Source organism: Podarcis cretensis (assembly GCF_951804945.1).
Source record: "Podarcis cretensis genome assembly, chromosome: 16".
NCBI lineage: Eukaryota > Metazoa > Chordata > Lepidosauria > Squamata > Lacertidae > Podarcis > Podarcis cretensis.
Genome location: NC_137186.1, coordinates 11,782,819 through 11,804,989, shown reverse-complemented (window position 1 = coordinate 11,804,989; position 22,171 = coordinate 11,782,819). Strand labels below are relative to the sequence as shown.

The following is a 22,171-nucleotide window of genomic DNA, read 5'->3' as shown; positions in this document are numbered from 1 at the left end:
CTTCCGTTCATTAAATGGAAGGATAGAAAAGTGTGCGCGCATGTATTCGCTTGCACTTACAATAATAATAAAAATATAGTGGACGCTCGTGTTGCGAACGTGATCTGTGCAGGATGCACATTCGCAACCCGCAACGTTCACAACCCGCAGTGGTGCGTCCGCGCATGTGCGGGTTGCGATTCGGTGCTCCTCCGCATGCGCAAAGCGTGATTTAGCGCTTCTGCACATGAGCGACCGCCGAAACCCAGAAGTAACTCGTTCTGGTACTTCTGGGTTTTGGTGGTCCGTAACCCAAAAAAACACAACCTGAAGCATCTGTAAGCCGAGGTATGACTGTAATAAATATGTTGTTGTTGTTGTTGTTATATAATACAGTGTGGTCTAGTGGTTAGAGCATTGGACTGGGACCTAGAGACGAGGATCCAAATCCTCTTCTGCTCAGCAAGGAAGCTCAGTGGGCGTGACTTTGGGCCAGTTACTGCCTCTCAGCCTAACCTACCTCACAGGGTTGTTGTGGTGATTAAATGAAGGGGGAGAACCACCTTGGAAGAAAAAAAACCCCGTGGGATATAAATGCAATAAATAAATAAATAGAAAAATAAATATTATTGTTATTATTTAGTCACTGTACTCGTGGAAATGACTGAAAGCCACAGAGAAATGCTAAAACCAATTAGGATAAGCAAACAATAAAAGGCTCTAGAGGTCCTGTCCTTCTAAAAAAGGCCACAAATACTTAAAGGTAAAGGTAAAGGTACCCCTGCCCGTACGGGCCAGTCTTGACAGACTCTGGGGTTGTGCGCCCATCTCACTTAAGAGGCCAGGGGCCAGCGCTGTCCGGAGACACTTCCGGGTCACGTGGCCAGCGTGACATCGCTGCTCTGGCCAGAGCCAAAGCCAGAGCCGCACACGGAAACGCCGTTTACCTTCCCGCTGGTAAGCGGTCCCTATTTATCTACTTGCACCCGGAGGTGCTTTCGAACTGCTAGGTTGGCAGGCGCTGGGACCGAGCAGCGGGAGCGCACCCCGCCGCAGGGATTCGAACCGCCGACCTTTCGATCGGCAAGCCCTAGGCGCTGAGGCTTTAACCCACAGCGCCACCTGCGTCCCTCCACAAATACTTAAAAACCCTCAAAATGAAGGGCCAAAAACCTGGCTAAGAAGTATTTGGCTGGTGTCTAAAAATACATAAAGGTGATACCAGGTAAACTTCCCTGGGGAATGTGTTCCACATACAGGGAGCCACCACTGAAAAAGCTCTGTTCTTGTTTTGACACCCTCCAGAACTCCTTTTGATGCTGCAGATGTCAGACTGCAGCTTCAATCATCCCTGATCATTGGCCCTGCTGGCTGGGGATGATGGGAGCTGGAGTCTAGCAACATGTAGAGGTTCACAGGTTTCCCACCCTCTCTTTATACCTCTGCAAGTGCAATTAATACGTGATCCCTGATTGGCTGGGGTCTGATTTGTCTGGGATAATAACATATGGATAATAATAATAATAATAATAATTTATTATTTATACACCGCCCATCTGGCTGGGTTTCCCCAGCCACTCTGGGCAGCTCCCAACAGAATATTAAAAACACAATAAAACTTCAAACATTAAAACCTTCCATATACAGGGCCGCCTTCAGATGTCTTCTAGAAGCTGTATAGTTATTTATCTCCTTGACATCTGATGGGAGGGTATTTCACAGGGCGGGTGCCACTACCGAGAAGGCCTGGTTCCCTGCAACCTCACTTCTCGCAGTGAGGGAACCAGCAGAAGGCCCCCCGAGCTGGACCTCAGTGTCTGGGCTGAATGATGAGGGTGGAGGCACTCCTTCAGGTATACTGGGCCAAGGCCGTTTAGGGTTTTAAAGCTCAGCACCAACACTTTGAACTGTGCTCGGAAACGTACTGGGAGCCAGTGTAGGTCTTTCAGGACCAGTGTTATATTGTCTTGTTGGAGGACGACAGATGTTACCCATCCATTCTATACCCCAATGGGGCCTCCACTAGAGGAGAGCAGGAAAGGGATCTTGAGGTCATGGGGCTTACTCAAGAGTGCAACTACAGTGAGCAGATTCCACACCAGGAACTGTAAAGAAACAAACAGAAAAGTAGACACTCTATTCTGCCTTGGTGAGACCACACCTGGAACACTGTGTCCAGTTCTGGGCACCACAATTTAAGAAGGATTTTGACAAGCTGGAAGGTGTGCAGAGGAGGGCAACCAAGATGATCAAGGCTCTGGAAACCAAGCCGGATGAGGAACGGTTGAAGGAGCTGGGTATGTTTAGCCTGGAAAAGAGGAGACTGAGATACGATGGCCATCTTCAGATATCTCAAGGGCTGTGACATATAAGATGGAGCAAGCTTGTTTTCTCCTCCTGAGGGTAGGACCCGAACCAGTGGCTTCAAGTTACAAGAAAGGAGATTTCGACTAAACATCAGGAAGAACTTTCTTACAGTAAGAGCTGTTCAACAGTGGAACGGTCTTCCTCAGAAGGTGGTGGACTTTCCCTCACTAGAGGTTTTTAAGGTTGGATGGCCAGCTGTCATGGATGCTTCAGTTGAGATGGTTGGACTAGATGACCATTTGGGGAGGGGGTCCATTCCAACTATACAGTTCTAAGATTCTATATCTGTGGTCTGGCTACATTTGGCATACAGTTCAGTCCCAGTGACCACATTTTGACAAAAGAAGATTGTGGAGCTGGGAAAGTTGCTGAAAAGAAAGAATAGTGGGATTTGTTGTGACAAGATGTGGCAATAGCCATTGGCTTAAGTAAAGGTAAAGGGACCCCTGACCATTGGGTCCAGTCGTGACCGACTCTGGGGTTGCGGCACTCATCTCGCTTTATTGGCCGAGGGAGCCGGCGTACAGCTTCCGGGCCATGTGGTCAGCATGACTAAGCTGCTTCTTGGGAACAGAGCAGCGCACAGAAACACCGTCTACCTTACCACCGGAACGGTACCTATTTATGTGCTTGCACTTTGACGTGCTTTCGAACTGCTAGGTGGGCAATTGGCTTAGATTGTTATTAAAAGCGGGATCGGGCATGATAGGAAAATGGAACTCCCATGGTCAGAGGCAGCTACCCATAAATAACAGGTGCTGGGTAGACAAAGGAGGACGCTGCTTCTTTATGCCTTGCTTGTGAGCATCACAGAGTGCTATCTGGTGGCTGGATACATCAATCTCATCCCTATGCATTCCCCTTCCTTGCTTTCCTCTTCCCTCCGCATCCCTTCTTCCTCTTGTATCATCAGAAAACAAAAAGAGTCTGCTGGATCAGGCCAAACACACAAATAGTCCAGCATGGTGTTCTCACACTGGCCAATGTAATTGTGTCTTCTTAGGATGGAAGCCTTTGGGCAAGCTTTCAACATTTTATCTTAGGGGAAGAAATGGAGGCGGTGAGAGATTTTACTTTCTTGGGCTCCGGGATCACTGCAGATGGTGACAGCAGTCACGAAATTAAAAGAGTCCTGCTTCTTGGGAGAAAAGCAATGACAAACCTAGACAGCATCTTAAAAAGCAGAGACATCACCTTGCCGACAAAGGTCCATACAGTTAAAGCTATGGTTTTCCCAGTAGTGATGTATAGAAGTGAAAGCTGGACCATAAAGAAGGCTGATCGCTGAAGAATTGATGCTTTTGAATTCTGGTGCTGGAGGAGACTCTTGAGAGTCCCATGGACTGCAAGAAGATCAAACCTCTCCATTCTGAAGGAAATCAGCCCTGAGTGCTCACTGGAAGGACAGATCCTGAAGCTGAGGCTCCAATACCTTGGCCACCTTATGAGAAGAGAAGACTCCCTGGCAAAGACCCTGATTCTGGGAAAGATGGAGGGCACAAGGAGAAGGGGACGGCAGAGGTGAGATGGTGGGACAGTGTTCTCGAAGCTACAAACATGAGTTTGACTAAACTGCGGGAGGCAGTAGAAGTCAGGGGTGCCTGGCGTGCTCTGGTCCATGGGGTCACGAAGAGTCGGACTAAACAACAACAACAGCATCGTGAAAACTTATCTTAAAAAACAAAACCAGTTTTATTTGAATCATCCAACAAAAAGGATCATACAGATTTTTTAAAAAGACCACACTGGCAAAAAAAAATATATAGGAGAAGCCACAAACTCTTCAACTGCCACATACAGTTTGTTAACTGCTAATAATTGTTTCGACAAAAGAGGGGCGGGGTGAATGGAACTTCCTCGCGCGCATGCGTCCTTACCGAATGTACAGCGGGAACTCCGCCCCTTTGGAACAGCTGCGAGGAAGCAAGGAAAAAAGAGAGAGTGAAATGGATACATTTCCCGCCAATCAGCGCTCAAAGCCCTGAGCGCAGCCACCGTAGCAGCCAATGGGAGGCCGAGGATTGCAGCGCTGAAGGCTTTGAGGACGTGGCTTGGACTTGCGTCTCCCTCCCCCTTCCTTTTGATCCGTCTTCAAGGCTCCCTCCCCCTCCCCCCCACTTTGATTTCAAGTTGATCCCACTTTCAGAAGAGGGGGCCCCGTTTTGCAAACTATCGCGGGGAGCCATGGCTTATCCCCCTGGCTATGGGGGCCCAGGTAAGACCTTGAGGGGGACTCGGAGGGGGGAAACGGAAAGGGGGTAACAGGCCCCAGACGTGGCTTCAATGTTGGGGTGCCGATTCCCTCCCCCGCGCAGTTGTATCCAGACAGTATGGAAGAGGGGTCTGCTGGGGGGGGGGGCGCTTGCCTCGGGATGCGGGCCTTAGCACCAAAAGACCTTTCTCTCTCCCCGCCCCCGATAATCCTGTTGCTTCCTAAGGGGAGCGAAGTGGAAGGGGCCTGAACTCGGCCGCAGAGCACGTGCTTTTTTGGCTTTTGGACCGTCCTGGGTTCAGTTCCAAAGAGACTTGTAATCATAATTAAAGCGTCCTCTTTGCTACGTGTTCTGCCCTCGTGGATAAAAGAGAGAGAGAAAGCCTCTTTCACAGATCCTTAATAAAAGTAAATAAATGTTGTTGCCTTCGTTTTCTTTCTGGTGTATTTTTAAATTATTATTACTAGTCCTGGGTTGTATCCCAACTCAGTTCCACTTGGGATTTAACTGCTGAAATTAATGGACCTAAGTTAGTCATGCTTTCTAATTTAAGTGAGTCTATTCCGAACTAGCATTGGATACAGTTTGTTGTTATTGCTAAGTGATGTGTTGTAAAAGTTGTGGGTGGGTGGGTGTTTTCCCTTTTCTGTTTTTAATTGATTTTCATTATATATTTAAACTACCTTGAGTCCCAGTCCCCACCCCTTTTGGAATTGGAAAGGCAGGACACAAATCTCCTTTCAAAAAAAATCTAGTTTGTTTATTCTAATGAATGAATAAATGGTTTGTAGTAGTAGGCCATAATTTAGTAAAAATGGTGAGGATTCCTGTGGAGCTTCTCAATGAGAATTTGGGAGCCCTGTCCAGCCGCTGCTGAACTACAACTCCCATCATCCCTTGCCATCAGTCACGTTGGCTGGGGCTGATGGGAGTTGAAGTCTAACTACAACTGTGCGGCTCTGTCAGAGCAAGGCATTGCAAGCTTTACTCTCTCCTCCCCCCACCCCCGGTCTCATATTGTAGAGTTGGAAGGGACCCCCAAGGATCATCTAGTCCAACCCCCCCCCCCGCGCAATGCAGGAATGTTTTGACCAGTGTGGGGCTCGAACCCACAACCCTGTGATTAAGAGTCTCATGCTCTACCGACCGAGCTATCCCTGTCTGCTCTGCCTTAGGCAAACCTCATCTGCCAAGTCGCCTTCCTCTCAAGATTTCTACCCTCAGTCTTCCGTCCCTCACCTCCCACTTGGTTCTCTGCAGGCGGAGGCTTGGAAGACTCTGTCACGCTTAGCAAGAAACCACGTAGCTCCTTTCCTTCCCTACTCTCCACCTTTGGGCTCAGAAGCAGCGTTTCCTCCTGCTGGAGGCCTTCGCAGGAGCATAAACATTCTCGCTGGGCTTGCCTCTCTTGGCGACTGTTTTGTCGTGGCCCCAAAACTCTCTCGTTGGGCAGGGGCAAAGTAGCTTGGCCTCGTATCTAATCTTCTTACAGGGGGATAGCAGTTTCCTTCCTGAAGGCGCTTAGTCCTCCTGAGATTCTTATCTACCATTGTGAAACAGAGCTGAGTGTCCCCGTAAGGAAATAAACCATATATTGGCCTTTATAATAATTGTGCTCAGATAAGATCCTTGGGGACGCAGGTGGCGCTGTGGGTTAAAGCCTCAGCGCCTAGGGCTTGCCGATCGAAAGGTCGGCGGTTCAAATCCCTGCGGCGGGGTGTGCTCCCGCTGCTCGGTCCCAGCGCCTGCCAACCTAGCAGTTCGAAAGCACCTCCGGGTGCAAGTAGATAAATAGGGACCGCTTACCAGCGGGAAGGTAAACGGCGTTTCCGTGTGCGGCTCTGGCTCTGGCTCTGGCCAGAGCAGCGATGTCACGCTGGCCACGTGACCCGGAAGTGTCTCCGGACAGCGCTGGCCCCTGGCCTCTTAAGTGAGATGGGCGCACAACCCCAGAGTCTGTCAAGACTGGCCCATACGGGCAGGGGTACCTTTACCTTTACCTTTAAGATCCTTGGGTGAGGGACACGGGTGGCGCTGTGGGTTAAACCACAGAGCCTTGGGCTTGCTGATCAGAAGGTCAGCGGTTTGGATCCCCGCGATGGGGTGAGCTCCCGTTGCTCGGTCCCTGCTCCTGCCAACCTAGCAGTTCGAAAGCATGTCAAAGTCCAAGTAGATAAATAGGTACCACTCCAGCGGGAAGGTAAACAGTGTTTCTGTGCGCTGCTCTGGTTCGCCAGAAGCGGCTTAGTCAAGCTGGCCACATGACCTGGAAGCTGTCTGCGGACAAATGCCAGCTCCCTCGGCCTATAGAGTGAGATGAGCGCTGCAACCCCAGAGTCATCGGCGACTTGACCTAAGGGTCAGGGGTACCTTTACCTAAGATCCTTGGGACGTTATGTAACCCATGGTAGGTGTTTGTTCTTCCAAGCTCTTGTAAGGGTGTTTCTGACCATCTGATATGCCTTCTTTTCTTTAAAAAAATTATCTCTCCTCCCTACTAAAACCCCGTCTCTTGTAGGTTCTAAACACAGGACAAGGATCCCTCCTGTGCCGCAGAACGCAGATGCCCCTCAGCTCTTTGACGACACCAGTGCAGCCTACAGCCCCCAGCAGCCGGGTTACCCGGCCCCAGGCATCGACATGGGTTTCAACCAGATCTTTGCCGACCCAGTGGCCAACGTAGCAATGGCCTATGGCACCACCATCGCATCTCAGGGCAAGGACATTATGCACAAGGAGGTAGGAAGAGGCATTCACCCTGTGGACTAGGCTTGTACGTCCAAAACGCTGTTACACCTCTTCCTAAACAGTTGTGGCTTCCCCCAAAGGACTCTGGGGAGTGTAGTTTAAGTGTGCCGTGAGTTGGTAGCTCCCAGAGTAGTTTAGCAATCAGTCTCTGTTCCCAGGGAAATCTGGGAATTGCAGCTCTGGGAGGAGGCTAAGGGTCTCCGAACGATGTCAAACTACAGTTCCCAGGTCGTCTGGGGGAAGCCTGTATAAAGGGGTACGGTGCTTTTAATGTAGGGTGCACACGGGGCCCTAAAATCATTGTATCATAAGCTTCCATGGCTGCATATTTCCTTCAGTACCCCCAAAGATTCTTGGGAACTGTAGTTCACCTCTTGCAGAGCTACAATTCCAAGCACCATTAGCAAATAATGGTGGAAGGGGGAAGCCATGACTGGATAAAGTACTTTAAATGTGTAATGCAGGTGGGGCTGAGCTTAGGGTTGGTTCATTCTCCCCTTCTGGGTTTTGTGCGCTTCCTGTGCTCTTAACTAGCTACAGGTTTTGCCCCCCCCCTCATGCTTTTGGGACCCCCTCTCTAATATAAAACACTTTTTTTGCCAGCATGCTACAAAACTGGTGGAGGGGAGGGATAGGGGAAGAGATATCATTATACAGTGGTACCTTGGGTTACATACGCTTCAGGTTACAGACTCCACTAACCCAGAAATAGTACCTTGGGTTAAGAACTTTGCTTCAGGATAAGAACAGAAATTGTGCTCCGGTGGCGCAGCAGCAGCAGGAGGCCCCATTAGCTAAAGTGCTGCTTCAGGTTAAGAACAGTTTCAGGTTAAGAACGGACCTCCAGAACAAATTAAGTACTTAACCTGAGGTACCACTGTACTTGTCCACACAAAGTCTGCACCTATAAGTAATGTGTTCATAAGTTGTGATTGTTGTCGTATCTTCCGTCCATTGACTGAAAGGGGCCATAGATTTATATTCCCAGTGCATCAATATCAGTCTTTTGGGTGTAGTAAGGGCACAGTGAATCCATTTATCCTGTCCAGTTGTCAGATTCCTTACGGAATCGTAGAATTGTAGAGAAGGAATGGACCACAAGGGTCATCTAGTCCAACCTTCTGTAATGCAGGAATGTTTTGTCCAAAGTGGGGCTCAAACTCACGACCCTGAGGTTAAGAATCTCACACTCTTATTGGCTGAGCTATCTCCCAGGTATAGTAGGTGTGTAATTCAGAAGAATACTTTCCTCTGAGCTGGATAATTTTTCATTCTTGAATTTTGCTTCCATCAGATCCATCGGTTTATGTCCATGAACAAGCTGAAATACTTCTTTGCAGTGGACACCACTTACGTGATGAAGAAACTCGCCCTGTTGGTGTTTCCTTATGTACACCAGGTACGGATAGGGAGGCAGCGCTTTGCCCGCTGTTTCGGTTTGGGGGTCCCGGTTTTATTTATTTACAGCTTTTACACCCCACCCTTCAGCTGGAAAAGGCGCTTCATAGTGGCATACAGTTCTGAGATGGCCCCTCCTTGCCCTCAGGCTAACCACCATAAAAAGATACGTCATGTGAGGAAACAGGAGGGAGGAGGGAGGAGGAAAACAGCAAGCTCAAGCACAGGTTTCCAAAGTTACAGTTTTTTGTCAGTGGTGGTTCTGGCACTATCAAGATAAAGAGCAGTGCCACTCCCATGGATGAAATCCTAGAGCAGAGCAGGTGACAGACATCTAGTTCAGGAGGAGAGGGCAGTTTCTGCCACATAGTTCTTTCCTTAGACTGCTAACTTGGCAGCAGTTAGGATAATCACAGGAAGGAACTTAAAAGGGTCATTATAGCAACTTAAAGACTACACTGCTGGATTCCATTCTCTGCTATTGGTGGGTGGGGGAAAGAATCTGGGTGCATTCAAAAAATAGAAGACGTACTCACAGTATTTCCAGGCATGTACAGAGTGCCTTTCTCATGCCATTGGCCTGGGCCTCAGCAAGGGTGGTGGTTGGGGATAATAATAATAATAATAATAATAATAATAATAATAATAATAATTATTACTCATACTTTGCCCATCTGACTGGGTTGCCCCAGCCACTCTGGGTGACTTCCAACAAATTAAAAACTCAGCAAAACATCAAACATTAAAAACTGCCCTGTGCAGGGCAGCCTTCAGGCATCTTCTAAAAGTCAGATAGTTGTTTATTGCCTTGATGTCTGATGGGAGGGCGTTCCACAGGGCAGGCGCCACTACTGAGAAGGCCCTCTGCCTGGTTCCCTGTAGCTTCACTTCTCGCAATGAGGGAATCTCCAGAAGGCCCTCGGAGCTGGACTTCAGTGTCCAGGCTGAACGATGGGGGTGGAGATGCTCCTTCAGGTATACAGAGCCGAGGTGAAGTTTTACAAAATTATGCATGGTACAGAAGTAGATAGAGGAGTTTTTTCCCTCCCTCTTTCATAATAACTGGAAATGGGGGTCATCCAATGAAGTGAAGTGGGGGTAGATTCAGGACAGATGAGAGGGAGGGCTTCTTCACACGGCGTATGTAGTTAACTATAAGGCAGCTTCCTATGTTTCTAGTTATGTCAGCCATCTATTCCAGAACCATGAGGACTGACATCTTAGAAGGCAGCTTCTTATGCTCCTACATTTTGTTTGAAAGGGACAGCTTGGGTGCAGGATACCTTAAGGATCATTTGAGAGACCTTGTATCCCAGCTCAATCACTGAGATCATTCGGAGGATATGGGCTTGCTATTCCTCCGTGTTACAGGGGCCCCGCCTGGCTTCTATTCGAAGTTGGGAATTTGGTTGTCGAACACGCTTGTTAGAGATGCGGCAGGCACCCTTGCTGTTGACTTTCATGAGTCTCTTGAAGTCTTTTTAATGCTGTCAGGCCTAGGCAGATGTTTTAAGTTTAATTCGCCTGTCACCTCAATGCCTCAATTTTTTAAAACAAATCTGTGGTGCTTTATGTTTTAACAGTGAACGCTGCTCAAATATTCTACAATACAGCTGTACAGTGGTACCTCGGGTTACATATGCTTCAGGTTACATACGCTTCAGGTTACACACTCCGCTTGCCCAGAAATAGTGCTTCAGGTTAAGAACTTTGCTTCAGGATGAGAACAGAAATCGTGCTCCGGCGGCGCAGCAGCAGCAGGAGGCCCCATTAGCTAAAGTGGTGCTTCAGGTTAAGAACAGTTTCAGGTTAAGAACGGATCTCTGGAACGAATTAAGTACTTAACCCGAGGTACCACTGTACAGAAAAATAAAAATAAAAAATCCGCGCTTTTCCCACCTCATCTTCAGTGCCATTTGAGAACAAATGTGAACCCCCCTTTAAAAAAATAATAATCGTGTTTTGGAACCGGTTTTGGGCAGCCAGCTCTCACCTGTGCCTATTATTGTTCCTCTACAGAACTGGGAAGTCCGCTACCACAGAGATGTCCCCCTCACGCCACGGCAGGACGTCAACGCTCCAGACCTCTACATTCCTAGTGAGTGGAGGCGCTCTCTTGAAAATAGGAGGGTTTCTTTACTTATTCCTTATTTTACCATTAGTAACAACTCAAAAGTACAGTAGCACAGTGTTTCATCATACTGTATTCAAAGCAAACAAGCAATCAGTAACAAGAGAAAGAAATGGTGGCACACCAGTATAAATCAGACCATCCTTATTTCCTGAGCTGGCGTGGAGGGTGAATGTTTAGCACTGGAGTACGAAGCACAGGAAATAAAATCTCATCCGATGACAAGAAAGCCTTCTGGATCCTCCGCCATCTTTCTGTTGGTTTTTTTTTAAAAAAGATATTTATTAAAGTTTCCAATTTAATACAAAAAGAAAAAAAATGCACAAAAATAACTAAAATACAAAAATACACAATTAAAACAAAACAAAACAAATATAATTCCCGTTACTTATTTCCATTACCTTATATCCCGGACCTCCTCTCACCTCCCCACTTTGTATTCCAGTTCAAATTCTTAATTCCGCAAATCCTTATTGTAACTTAATGTAACTTATTTTAGCTTATTACTCAACCTTTGCATTACAGCTGGTAACCACTTAATTTCTGTCCAACATCATTCTAACATTCCTTAATTTTACAATATTTCTGTAAGTAATCTTTAAATTTCCTCCAGTCCTCTTCCGCCGACTCTTTTCCCTGGTCTCGGATTCTGCCGGTCATTTCTGCCAATCCCATATAATCGATCATCACCTCCACCATCTTTCTGTACCCCCAGAAACACAGTTTATTTTTTCCACAGTAGCCAAGGTCCACAATTTATTTATTTTTACCACAAATGCGTATTTTTCCCCAAGGTTTTCCATTACTGGGCTGCTGAAATCCTAGCTAACATCCATGCCAAAATTTATTTAGAGTGGCAAAGTTTTATGTTGCCTGTCCACATACAGTGGTACCTCGGGTTACAGACGCTTCAGGTTACAGACGCTTCAGGTTACAGACTCTGCTAACCCAGAAATAGTACCTTGGGTTAAGAACTTGGCTTCAGGATGAGAACAGAAATCGCGCTGCGGCAGCGGGAGGCCCCATTAGCTAAAGTGGTACCTCAGGTTAAGAACAGTTTCAGGTTAAGAACGGACCTCCGGAACGAATTAAGTTCTTAACCTGAGGTACGACTGTATTGATAGTTTTTGGGAAAACTGAACAGGTGATTCATAGCAGTGTTTCTTGATGTTCACCTCTGCCCTGGCCTAATACACAGGGTTTGTTAGTTTTAAAAAGCACTTTCTAAAGCAGAGGTGGGGGTGGTTTTCAGACTGAGGGCCACATTTCTGTGTGCGCAGCCTCCTGGGGGCCACATTCAATTTGTGGGCAGGGCCAGAGGAATAAGTTTATTAGGGTGCTACAATTCCCAGAGTAGCTTAACAATCAATCCCTTTTCACAGATATTGCCGCTCTGTGAGGGGAATTGGGGGCGGTGTCTTCTAACAACTCTCAGTACCCTTTACAAACTAGGTTTTCCAGGATTTTCTGGGGGACTCCATCACTGTTTAAAGTGCTGTGGTCCTGCTTTAAATGTGCAGCGCAGATGGGACCCAGTTTCCAAAGCAACAGTGTTAAAGAAATCGTTGGTCTTGCTTCAAATTTTTAGTGTATCTCTTAGAGCAGGGAAGAGGAGCCTGTGTCTCTGCGGGTGTCATTGGACTCCAGCCCCCATCATCCCAAACCTTTCATCACCTGGGCTGATGAGAATTACAGGCTCCCCGTTCTTGTTTTAGAGCTAAGCTAGACAGGATGCAGGTGGCGCTGTGGGTTAAAGCCTCAGCGCCTAGGGCTTGCCGATCGAAAGGTCGGCGGTTCGAATCCCTGCGGCGGGGTGCGCTCCCGCTGCTCGGTCCCAGCGCCTGCCAACCTAGCAGTTCAAAAGCACCTCCGGGTGCAAGTAGATAAATAGGGACCGCTTACCAGCGGGAAGGTAAATGGCGTTTCCGTGTGCGGCTCTGGCTCTGGCTCTGGCTCTGGCCAGAGCAGCGATGTCACGCTGGCCACGTGACCCGGAAGTGTCTCCGGACAGCGCTGGCCCTCGGCCTCTTAAGTGAGATGGGCGCACAACCCCAGAGTCTGTCAAGACTGGCCCGTACGGGCAGGGGTACCTTTACCTTTACCTTAGACAGGATAGCTAATTATAGTAGAAGCTAACTCTCTACCCTTTTCATCCCCACCGCCCCAGAAAACTGCAGTTTGTTCCATCAAAGTGGCTAGTTCTCATGAGTGTGATTCTTATTCTTCCCCTCTCTCCAGGTATGGCTTTCATTACGTATATCTTACTTGCTGGGATGGCACTTGGTTTACAGAAAAGGTAAGGAACGAGGTTTCCTCCCCACCCCCACTCTCTTAATTCCCACATCTGGAGGTCACAGATTCCTTATTCCTGCTTCATTTCATAAAATGTCCTCTGTAGTAATGGTGCTAAATAATCATAGAGTTGGGAGGGACTACATGACCCTTCCAACTCTATGATTACAAGTAGGCAGAGATGCTCTTGTAAAACTCGACTTCCTTCCTCCTCTTTCTGTGGTTCCTTAAATTTATTTTTATCATTTCCTGCATATTACAAATTAACTTATTCTTTTCTTCATCTACTTTAATTATATACTCTTATGAAACTGCATGTTACTGCAATAATCCTGCCAATGTCCTCATCTGTTTACATTTTGTTTTTTTAAATATTCAATAAACCATTTCCATGCTTTTATAAAAAAGTTTGTTATCTTGATTTCTTATTTTTCTGGTAAGTTTCGCCATTTCTGCATAGTCCATAAGTTTTTGTATCCATTCTTCTTTCGTTGGGACTTCTTTCCATTTTTGGACAAATAACATTCTTGCCGCTGAATAAATTTCTATGCTGTTTAGGTACCGTATTTTTCGCCCTATAGGACGCACTTTCCCCCCTCCAAAAATGAAGGGGAAATCTGTGTGCGTCTTATGGGGCGAATACAGGCTTTCGCTGAAGCTTGGAGAGCGAGAGGGGTCGGTGCGCACTGACCCCTCTCGCTCTCCAGGCTTCAGGAAGCTATGAGCAAGCCTGGGGAGCCCACGGGAGTTCCCGCAGGGCTCCCTAGGCTGCGGATAGCAGCCTGCCGCCCAGCGCGAGGCGCGCCCTGAAGCAGAGCGCCCCTCGCGCCGGGCAGACATCAGCCAGCCCCACAAGCTCGGGGGACAGGGGGAGGCGGAGCGCCGCCATACTGCTGTTCCCCGACCTGGTTTGGTTTCCCCGACCTGGTTTTGGGGGGGAAATAAATGGATTTCCCCCCCCTTTATTTCCCCCCCAAAAAAACTAGGTGCATCCTATGGGACGGAGCGTCCTATGGGACGAAAAATACGGTAGTTCTACCCCTATAATTCCCAGAAGAAAAGCTTGTTTTTTTCTGGGGTTTTTTTACAAATGTTACTTTAAACATCTTTTTCAATTCATTACATATCATTTCCCAATAAGCTTTAACCTTGCCACAAGACCACCGCATATGATAAAAAGTACCTTCTTTCTCTTTGCATTTCCAACACTTATTCGATTTTGATTTATACATTTTTGCCAGTTTACTCGGTGTTAGATGCCATCGATATAACATTTCCGTATAAGGTAAAGGTAAAGGTACCCCTGCCCGTACGGGCCAGTCTTGACAGACTCTGGGGTTGTGCGCCCATCTCACTTAAGAGGCCAGGGGCCAGCGCTGTCCGGAGACACTTCCGGGTCACGTGGCCAGCGTGACATCGCTGCTCTGGCGAGCCAGAGCCGCACACGGAAACGCCGTTTACCTTCCCGCTGGTAAGCGGTCCCTATTTATCTACTTGCACCCGGAGGTGCTTTCGAACTGCTAGGTTGGCAGGCGCTGGGACCGAGCAGCGGGAGCGCACCCCGCCGCAGGGATTCGAACCGCCGACCTTTCGATCGGCAAGCCCTAGGCGCTGAGGCTTTAACTCACAGCGCCACCTGCGTCCCAACATTTCCGTATAGTTTTCTCTTAAGCCGTAGCATGCTGTGAATTTTATATCCGTATTCCACAATCCTTCCTACGCTTCCATATCTATATTATAACCAATATCTATTGCCCAATGTATAATTGAGGATTTTACTTGCTCGTCCTTTGTCTTTCAATCCAATAATTTTAGACAGCACATTAACATTGCATTCCAACAGCCAGACTCTTCTTACATATTTATGTTCCTTCCTGACGTTCATTCCGTTCTGCTCTTTCCGCCTTGTTCCTTCCTAGGTTTTCACCAGAGGTTCTGGGCATGTGTGCCAGCACGGCGTTCGTGTGGGTCGTGATTGAGGTTCTTGCCCTTTTGCTGGGCCTGTACCTTGTGACGGTCCAGAGCGACCTGGGCACTTTCGACCTGCTTGCTTATTGCGGCTACAAATACGTTGGGTAAGTAGGCCTCTCCCTTCTGCCTTGTGGCCGGCACGCTGTTGGCCTAGCACACTGGGAAGGAACCATAAGCCCTCTGAATATTGGATGGACTCCAGCTCCTATCAGCCCAAGCCAGCAAGGGCAGTGGTCAGGAATGACGGCGACTGGGGTCCAGCAACATCAGGAGGGCCACATCTCTGGCCTAACGGTCCTTGGGACCATAGGAGGCTGTGTTTACGTGAGATCAGACTTCTTGTTGCATGTTTCTCCAACTTGGCTCTTCCACCTGGGGTCTTGAGAGGTGTTTAAACTGACTCTTGTATTTTCTTCGTTGCGGCTTTATTGTGGCTCAGGACCACAATACCTCAAGGATTGCCTCTCCTCACATGAACTGAATCAGACCCTGCAATCACTCTCTGAGGCTCTTCTCTGTGTGCCCCTCTCTGGGATGTCCAGAGGGTGGCAACATGGGGACAGGCCTACTCAGTGGTGGCTCCCTGCTTGTGGAATGTTCTCCCCAGCAAGGCTCACCTGGCACCCTCTTTATCTAGTTATAGGCACCAGGCAATAACTTTAATTTAGTGTGACCTTTTGGCCCTTAATTAGAGTACCTGCAGCCTCTTTTAGCGGAACTGGATCTATAAGACCTATCTTTTGTGTGTGTGTAGTTGTGTTTTTGGTTTGTGTTTTGAAGTGTTGTGTTTGCTGTAATTGTTTATAGTATTTACCTTGTGTTTGTAAGTTGCTTTGGGTCACTTTTGTGAGGAATATACAGAGTATTATCATCATCATCATCCACCACCAGCACAACTCCCTTTTTGTAACCACACACCTCCATGCAGTGTTGTGATGTGAGATGCAGCCCTCTGAATGTTCTTGGACTCCAGCTCCCATCAGCCTCAGCCAGCAGTGATCAGGGATGATGGGAATTGTAGTCCAGCAACACCTGGAGCACCATCCCCATTCCCCATCCATTCTAGGTCCTGCCACTCTCCAGAAATTCTCTATATTGTGCCTCTGGGCATTTGCCAAATACAGCCACCACCTAATGTCCCATCCATGTTCAGATGGGAAGCAAAGACTTCTGATTCAGAAGGTGAATGTACAGGCAATCTTTTAAAAACACACGTGCACAGACATATTTATTTGGTTAAATTGGAAATTGTGATATACATTTAAATTTTATAACTGAAAAGATTGTTCTGGGGAAATTTCCCAACACACTAAGTTAGCATTGATTTTTTTAATGCAAATATGTGATTGATATTTGCAGTACTGTGGTACCTGAGGTTAAGTACTTAATTCGTTCTGGAGGTCCGTACTTAATCTGAAACTGTTCTTAACCTGAAGCACCACTTTAGCTAATGGGGCCTCCTGCAAAGTTCTTAACCTGAGGTACTATTTCTGGGTTAGCGGAGTCTGTAACCTGAAGCGTATGTAACCTGAGGTACCACTGTATCTATCCAGAGGGTCTGTATAGTTATGCTAGAGTTGCCACATTTCAAAAAGTGAAAATCCGGTGTGATGGGATAATGAGCTGCTTGTGCGTAAAAGCTGAATCCCTCAGAGCTTTGCAAAGGTTTCCAAGCTCTGCCTTAACGGGAGCCCTCAAAGCATGACTCCCTCAACCGCTGGCAGAATCTGTCAGTGGGCGTTTCCGGAATTTGCGCCAACATAAGAGTTCCTTAACGGACACTCTCCTTCGGGATTCTCGGCGTGACAGCTTCCTGCTAGGGGTGGGTGCACCCAGAGGAGGTCCTGAAACTTCCCCGCTGTTCTCACTGGAAGTCTCCTGGAGCCATCCCTCCGACTGAGTTTCTCCATGAACTCTCTCTCTCCCCCTGCTGGTTCCTTCCTCTGCATCCGAGGGTCTCCTGGCCTCCGTGAGCCCCTCCACCACCTGACTCTCCGATGGCAGTTCCCTGACATCCGGACACAAAAGTTGTTGAGCTCAAAAAAAAAATATTGAAGTTTTTGAGCTGTTTTTAAGGAAAGTCGCCAAAATCTTGACTTCAGACATGGGTTTCCATACATCTGGATTTCCCCGGAGATTTAAGCAAATTCTGCCTGGACACTGTTTCTGACGGCTGTATTCCGGACTTTTGGCAACCCTAAATTATGCATACCCAGAAATGTCACATATAGGGAAACAGTTCTGCAGTTACCTTGTTTAAAAACTACCACCATTTGCTTTTACTAATAAACAGAATTTTTGCCTCCCATAATGCTTCCAGTATTACTCCCCCAAAATTTTAAGTTAAACTTGTATGATTCCAGCGCTGAATATATTTATGCCAACAATTTTAAGAATCTCCCCCCCCCGCCCCGCCCTCACGATCACATCATTTCCCCAAAGTTTCTTTTTAATATGCTATGCGTAGTAGGCACCTTTGTGTCCCGGCACCTCGTAAGCTTTTAAACATTTCTACAAAGCTTTCAGTGCTGAGAACTGACATGCGTCTCGCCTGACTAAAAGGGGGTGATTGGCAGAGATCTTAACAACAGCTGTGAATCTCAGAATGCTGGGTCTGGATGACAGCCTTGACAGGAGGGGATTTAACAGCCATGATCACACTTGCCATTTCCTCCTCCTCCTCCAGGATGATCCTAGCTGTCGTGGGCGGCCTCGTGTTTGGCAGCAATGGCTATTATATCGCCTTGGCTTGGGCTTCCTGCGCTCTTATGTATTTCATGGTGAGTACTGGGATCTGGGCCCTGGCACTCCCAGGGTGCCGTGGGGCAGGAAGTCTCGTCAGCAGGCCTTTCCCGGGGACGTACAGAGTTCCTGGTAGATCAGACCAAAGGGAATGAGGAGCCTGAAGAGCTTCTGCAAGCTGCTAGACAACAACAACACTCACATTTAAAACATCTATGGCACCACATCATCATCATCATCATCATCATCATAATTTATTTGTACCCCGCCCATCTGGCTGGGTTTCCCCAGCCACTCTGGGCAGCTTCCAACAAAGATTAAAAATACATTAGAATGTCACACATTAAAAACTTCCCTGAACAGGGCTGCCTTCAGATGTCTTCTAAATGTTAGGTAGTTGTTTACTTCTTTGACATCTGGTGGGAGGGCGTTCCACAGGGTGGGCGCCACTACCGAGAAGGCCCTCTGCCTGGTTCCCTGTAACTTCTTGCAATGAGGAAACCACCAGAAGGCCCTTGGCGCTGGACCTCAGCGTCCGGGCAGAACGATGAGGGTGGAGACGCTCCTTTAGGTATACTGGATCGAGGCCGTTTAGGGCTTTAAAGGTCGACACCAACACTTTGAAATGTGCTCGGAAATGTACTGGGAGCCAATGCAGGTCTTTCAAGACTGGTGTTATGTGGTCTCGGCGAGTCTAGCTGCCGCATTCTGGATTAGTTGTAGTTTCTGGGTCACCTTCAAAGGTAGCCCCACGTAGAGCGCATTGCAGTAGTACAAGCGGGAGATAACTTTAAACCATCATGGCTTCCCGCAAAGCATTCTGGGAGCCAGGGATGTCTTAAGCATATGTGGCGCTGGGGTGCAAAGATCTGCCCGGCGCCCCCCCCCCAGTTGCCCAGTCCCAGGTGCGCAGGAGGGCAGAGCCGGCCGCCTGCCCATCTCAGCATCTCGCTGGCTCGGTCACCCCCGAACTCGCAGTGCAGAGCTGCCCGCAGTAGAAGAGCCTGCTGTGGCGCTCCGACTGACGGGTGGGCTCTTCCCCGGATTCAACTCTCGGGCCCTGGGCTCTCGGCCTGGCGCCCCTGAGAGCCCAGCGCCCGGGTGCCCTGTACCTCTAGGGCCAATGGGTAAGACGGCCCTGCTGGGAGCTGCAGTTTGTGTAAGGGAGCAGAGATTTATCAGGCGGCACTCCCCCCACCCCTGAGCTTACAGTTATCACACAGAGTGGTTATACAATCTGTCCCTGGGAACTCTGGGAATTGCAGCTCTGAATAGAAAAGGGGGTCTCTCTGCAGAATTAGATAAGATGACAGGAAGGATTTGAAACCTGCGGGACCAGAGATTCTCAGAGGACTGGAATAAATATGTGAACTATTTGAAAAGGAATTGTAAACAACAGATTATGCTAGTAGGAATACAAGAAGTTTTGTACGGAGGAATATATGAAATATTGCAAGGAAGATTATGAAGAGAGTTATTAGTTAAGAAAATTAAAAGTAATAGTGAAATTAAGAAATGTAAATTAAGTGGAAAAGATTGGGAAATTTTCAGATGTGATTGATGGAAGTCAAAAAATTGTATAAGATATGAAATTGTGTTAAATGATTGCTGACAATATGGTAAAAAATTTATATATATACACACACACACAGACACACACCGTATTTTTCGCTCTATAGGACGCACTTTTTCCCCTCCAAAAATTAAGGGGAAATGTGTGTGCGTCCTATAGAGCGAATGCAGGCTACGCCGCTAAGCCCAAAGACAGAACAGGGAGACGGAGCGCTGCGGAGCGCTCCGTCTCGCTGTTCAAGCTTGGGGATGGCTGCGCGCAAAGCCTTTGCAGGGCAGCGGGATGCTGCGCTCCGAAAGCTTCAGGGATCTTTGAGGCTGATGGTGGAGGAAAGCAGCACTTCCCTCCACCACCAGCCCCACAAGCTCAGGTGAATGCACCTTGAACGCACCTTGTTTTAGAGGGGGAGAACAAGGAAAAAAATTTTTTTTCCCCTGTTCTCCCCCTCCTATGGTCCGGTACGTCCTACGGTCCGCTGTGTCCTATAGAGCGAAAAATACGGTGTGTGTGTGTGTGTGTGTGTATATATATATATATATATATGGAAAAGAGGGTCTCATAACACCCCTCAGCGCCTTTAGCAAACTGCAGTTTCCAAGGTTCCCTGGGGGAAGCCGTGAGGGTTTAAAGTGGTATAACAGTGCTTTAAATGTGGCTGTAGCCTACAACTCCCACCATCCCTATTTGCCATGCTGCCTCAGGGCCGATGGGAGTTGAGGAGTCCAGCAACATCGCTCAGCAGCGTCAAGGTTGCAGGTTCAATCCCCGTTAAGGGACAGCTGCTTATTCTTTCAGATCAAGGGGACTGGTACTAGATGAGCCCCAGGGTCCCCTTCCGACTCAATATTATTCTGTGAGATAGCAGGGTCACAAGTTTCTAGCTGCATGAACACCTAGGGAGGCTGCAGGTCGCCCACCCTTGCTTTTACAATAAAGGAGTGATTTGTGGGGTGGGGAGAGAGGCAAGTCTTCTTCCTTAACCTCTGATGTGTGGCATATTTCCTCTCTCTGAACCAGGTACGCTCCTTGCGGATGAAGATCCTTCCTTCAATGGTGCAGGAAGGGATGAGCCGGCCTAGCGGGAGGGCGCAGATGTATGTCACCCTAGCAGCCGCCGCCTTCCAGCCTCTGATCCTCTATTGGCTGACTGCACAGCTGGTTCATTAGGCGACGCGGAGGAGATGACCCGTCTGTGGCAGCCCCAACGTTTGCCTGGGGGGGGGGCTGGCTTTGCAAGGACCCCTCTCTCTTCCTGCCCTCTTATTTCTCCCACCTACCGGCCCCAAATCCCCTGAAGTACACACTCCACTTTTTCCTGGCCATTCAAATCCTGGGCCTTGCGAAGGAGGACGGGGGCTCCGCTGACGCAAGGAATGATGTCGAATAAGGGAGGTGCCACGTCTTCTCGAGGGGCTCCCTGCCCCCCACAAAATCATGAGAGCGGAGGGGAAGTGAGGACTGTCAAAACTATCCAGGCTTTACACTGCCTGCCCACCCCACCCCACCCCGGCTTGACTCCCAAATCTGTGGCCTGTTCCATTTCCACTGGTCGTTGCAAACGTCTCCTTGCTTGGGGTGTTCATGGGGGCAGACTCAGATAGGGTGGGGCAGGGTTGTTCCAGACACTTCCCCCCACCCCCTTGGTGCTCCTGGGAGCACTTTTGCTATGCAAAGAATTTTTAAGAACATGACTTCTGGTGTATTATTATTATTATTATTGCCTTCTGGAGCAAAGCACCCTTTTCCCCTCTTCTGAAAATCAGCTGGTTTACTTTAAATGAGTTCTCCTGCTTGCCCACCACCTGGTGGTCTTTTGACCCCCAGCACCACCAGCTGAGCATTGACAGTGGACCCCCCCAAACCACCCTCTGCTGTTGTGTTGTCAAGAGAGCAGAGGCCCTCACCTCTCAAGGACTGTGTACTATTGGTCATAACACATCAGATGCTGTATTGTTGAGGTACTTTCAAACTCTTCCCCACTTGTTTTCTTTATATATATATATTAACCTTTGCTGGGGGTTTTAAAAAATGTCTATACTGCCACAGATACAAGCCAGCAAAGGGGGGGGGGGGAGAGAACCTTAACGAAATCTGCAAAGCCACTAAGTTGTGTCTTGTAGCCAACTTTCAGAGGACAGACTTCGCATTTCAACTTTCCCCCCATCTGTTTATGGGAGAGTTCGTTCTTGGAAGCGACGATAAAAATGTGCTTGACAACTTGTGCGTGTGTTCACATTTCATCCGGCTGGGGGGTGGCTGCCAACTTTCTCCCTCCCCCAGCAAAGCGCCTGTGCTTCTTTATTTTAAGAATGGTGTGTGACTAAATAAGCTTTGCTTGATCTAGTACCGCTGCGAAAAGCAACCCCTCATGGTTTTCTCTTTGGGCACATTCACACCATAAAGTGGCATGATAACACTTTAAACTGTCATGGCATCCCCCAGAGAATTCTGGGAACTCCCATTCTAGGAACTGTAGCCCTGTGAGGAATAGGGAATTGTTAATAATAATAATTAATAATAATAATTTTATTATTTATACCCCACCCATCTCACTGGGTTGCCCCAGCCACTCTCGGTGGGTCCCAACAATATACTAAAAATACAGTAAAACAATCATTAAAAACTTCCCCGAAGAGTGCTGAGTATTGTTCACAGACTACCTAGCTCCTCACAGGGCCACAATTCCTAGAGTGATTTAATAGCCAGGGTTACTCTGAAAATTGTAGCTCTGTGAGTGGGGAATACGTAAGTCTATAA

At 48.0% G+C, this 22,171-nt stretch overlaps 1 protein-coding gene across 1 annotated transcript; it reads left to right on the top strand.

Annotated features, from left to right (window-relative positions):
* The first annotated feature begins 4,363 nt into the window (after nt 1-4,363).
* YIF1A (Yip1 interacting factor homolog A, membrane trafficking protein) lies at nt 4,364-21,631 on the top strand. Its single transcript, XM_079958397.1, has 8 exons — nt 4,364-4,561; nt 7,078-7,298; nt 8,602-8,706; nt 10,725-10,803; nt 13,075-13,132; nt 15,048-15,203; nt 17,786-17,879; nt 20,432-21,631. Exons 1-8 carry the CDS (start codon nt 4,531-4,533, stop codon nt 20,579-20,581), a joined length of 894 nt encoding a protein of 297 aa, XP_079814523.1. The 5' UTR covers nt 4,364-4,530; the 3' UTR covers nt 20,582-21,631.
* The last annotated feature ends 540 nt before the right edge of the window (nt 21,632-22,171 follow it).

What these genes read in the sequence shown, in the direction of transcription:
- YIF1A (XM_079958397.1), top strand. Translation starts at nt 4,531, where the DNA reads ATGGCTTATCCCCCTGGCTATGGGGGCCCAG. An exon ending in TCCAGACCTCTACATTCCTA is followed by an intron (nt 10,804 to 13,074) that starts GTGAGTGGAGGC and finishes CCCTCTCTCCAG; the next exon opens with GTATGGCTTTCATTACGTAT. An exon ending in GCGCTCTTATGTATTTCATG is followed by an intron (nt 17,880 to 20,431) that starts GTGAGTACTGGG and finishes TCTCTGAACCAG; the next exon opens with GTACGCTCCTTGCGGATGAA.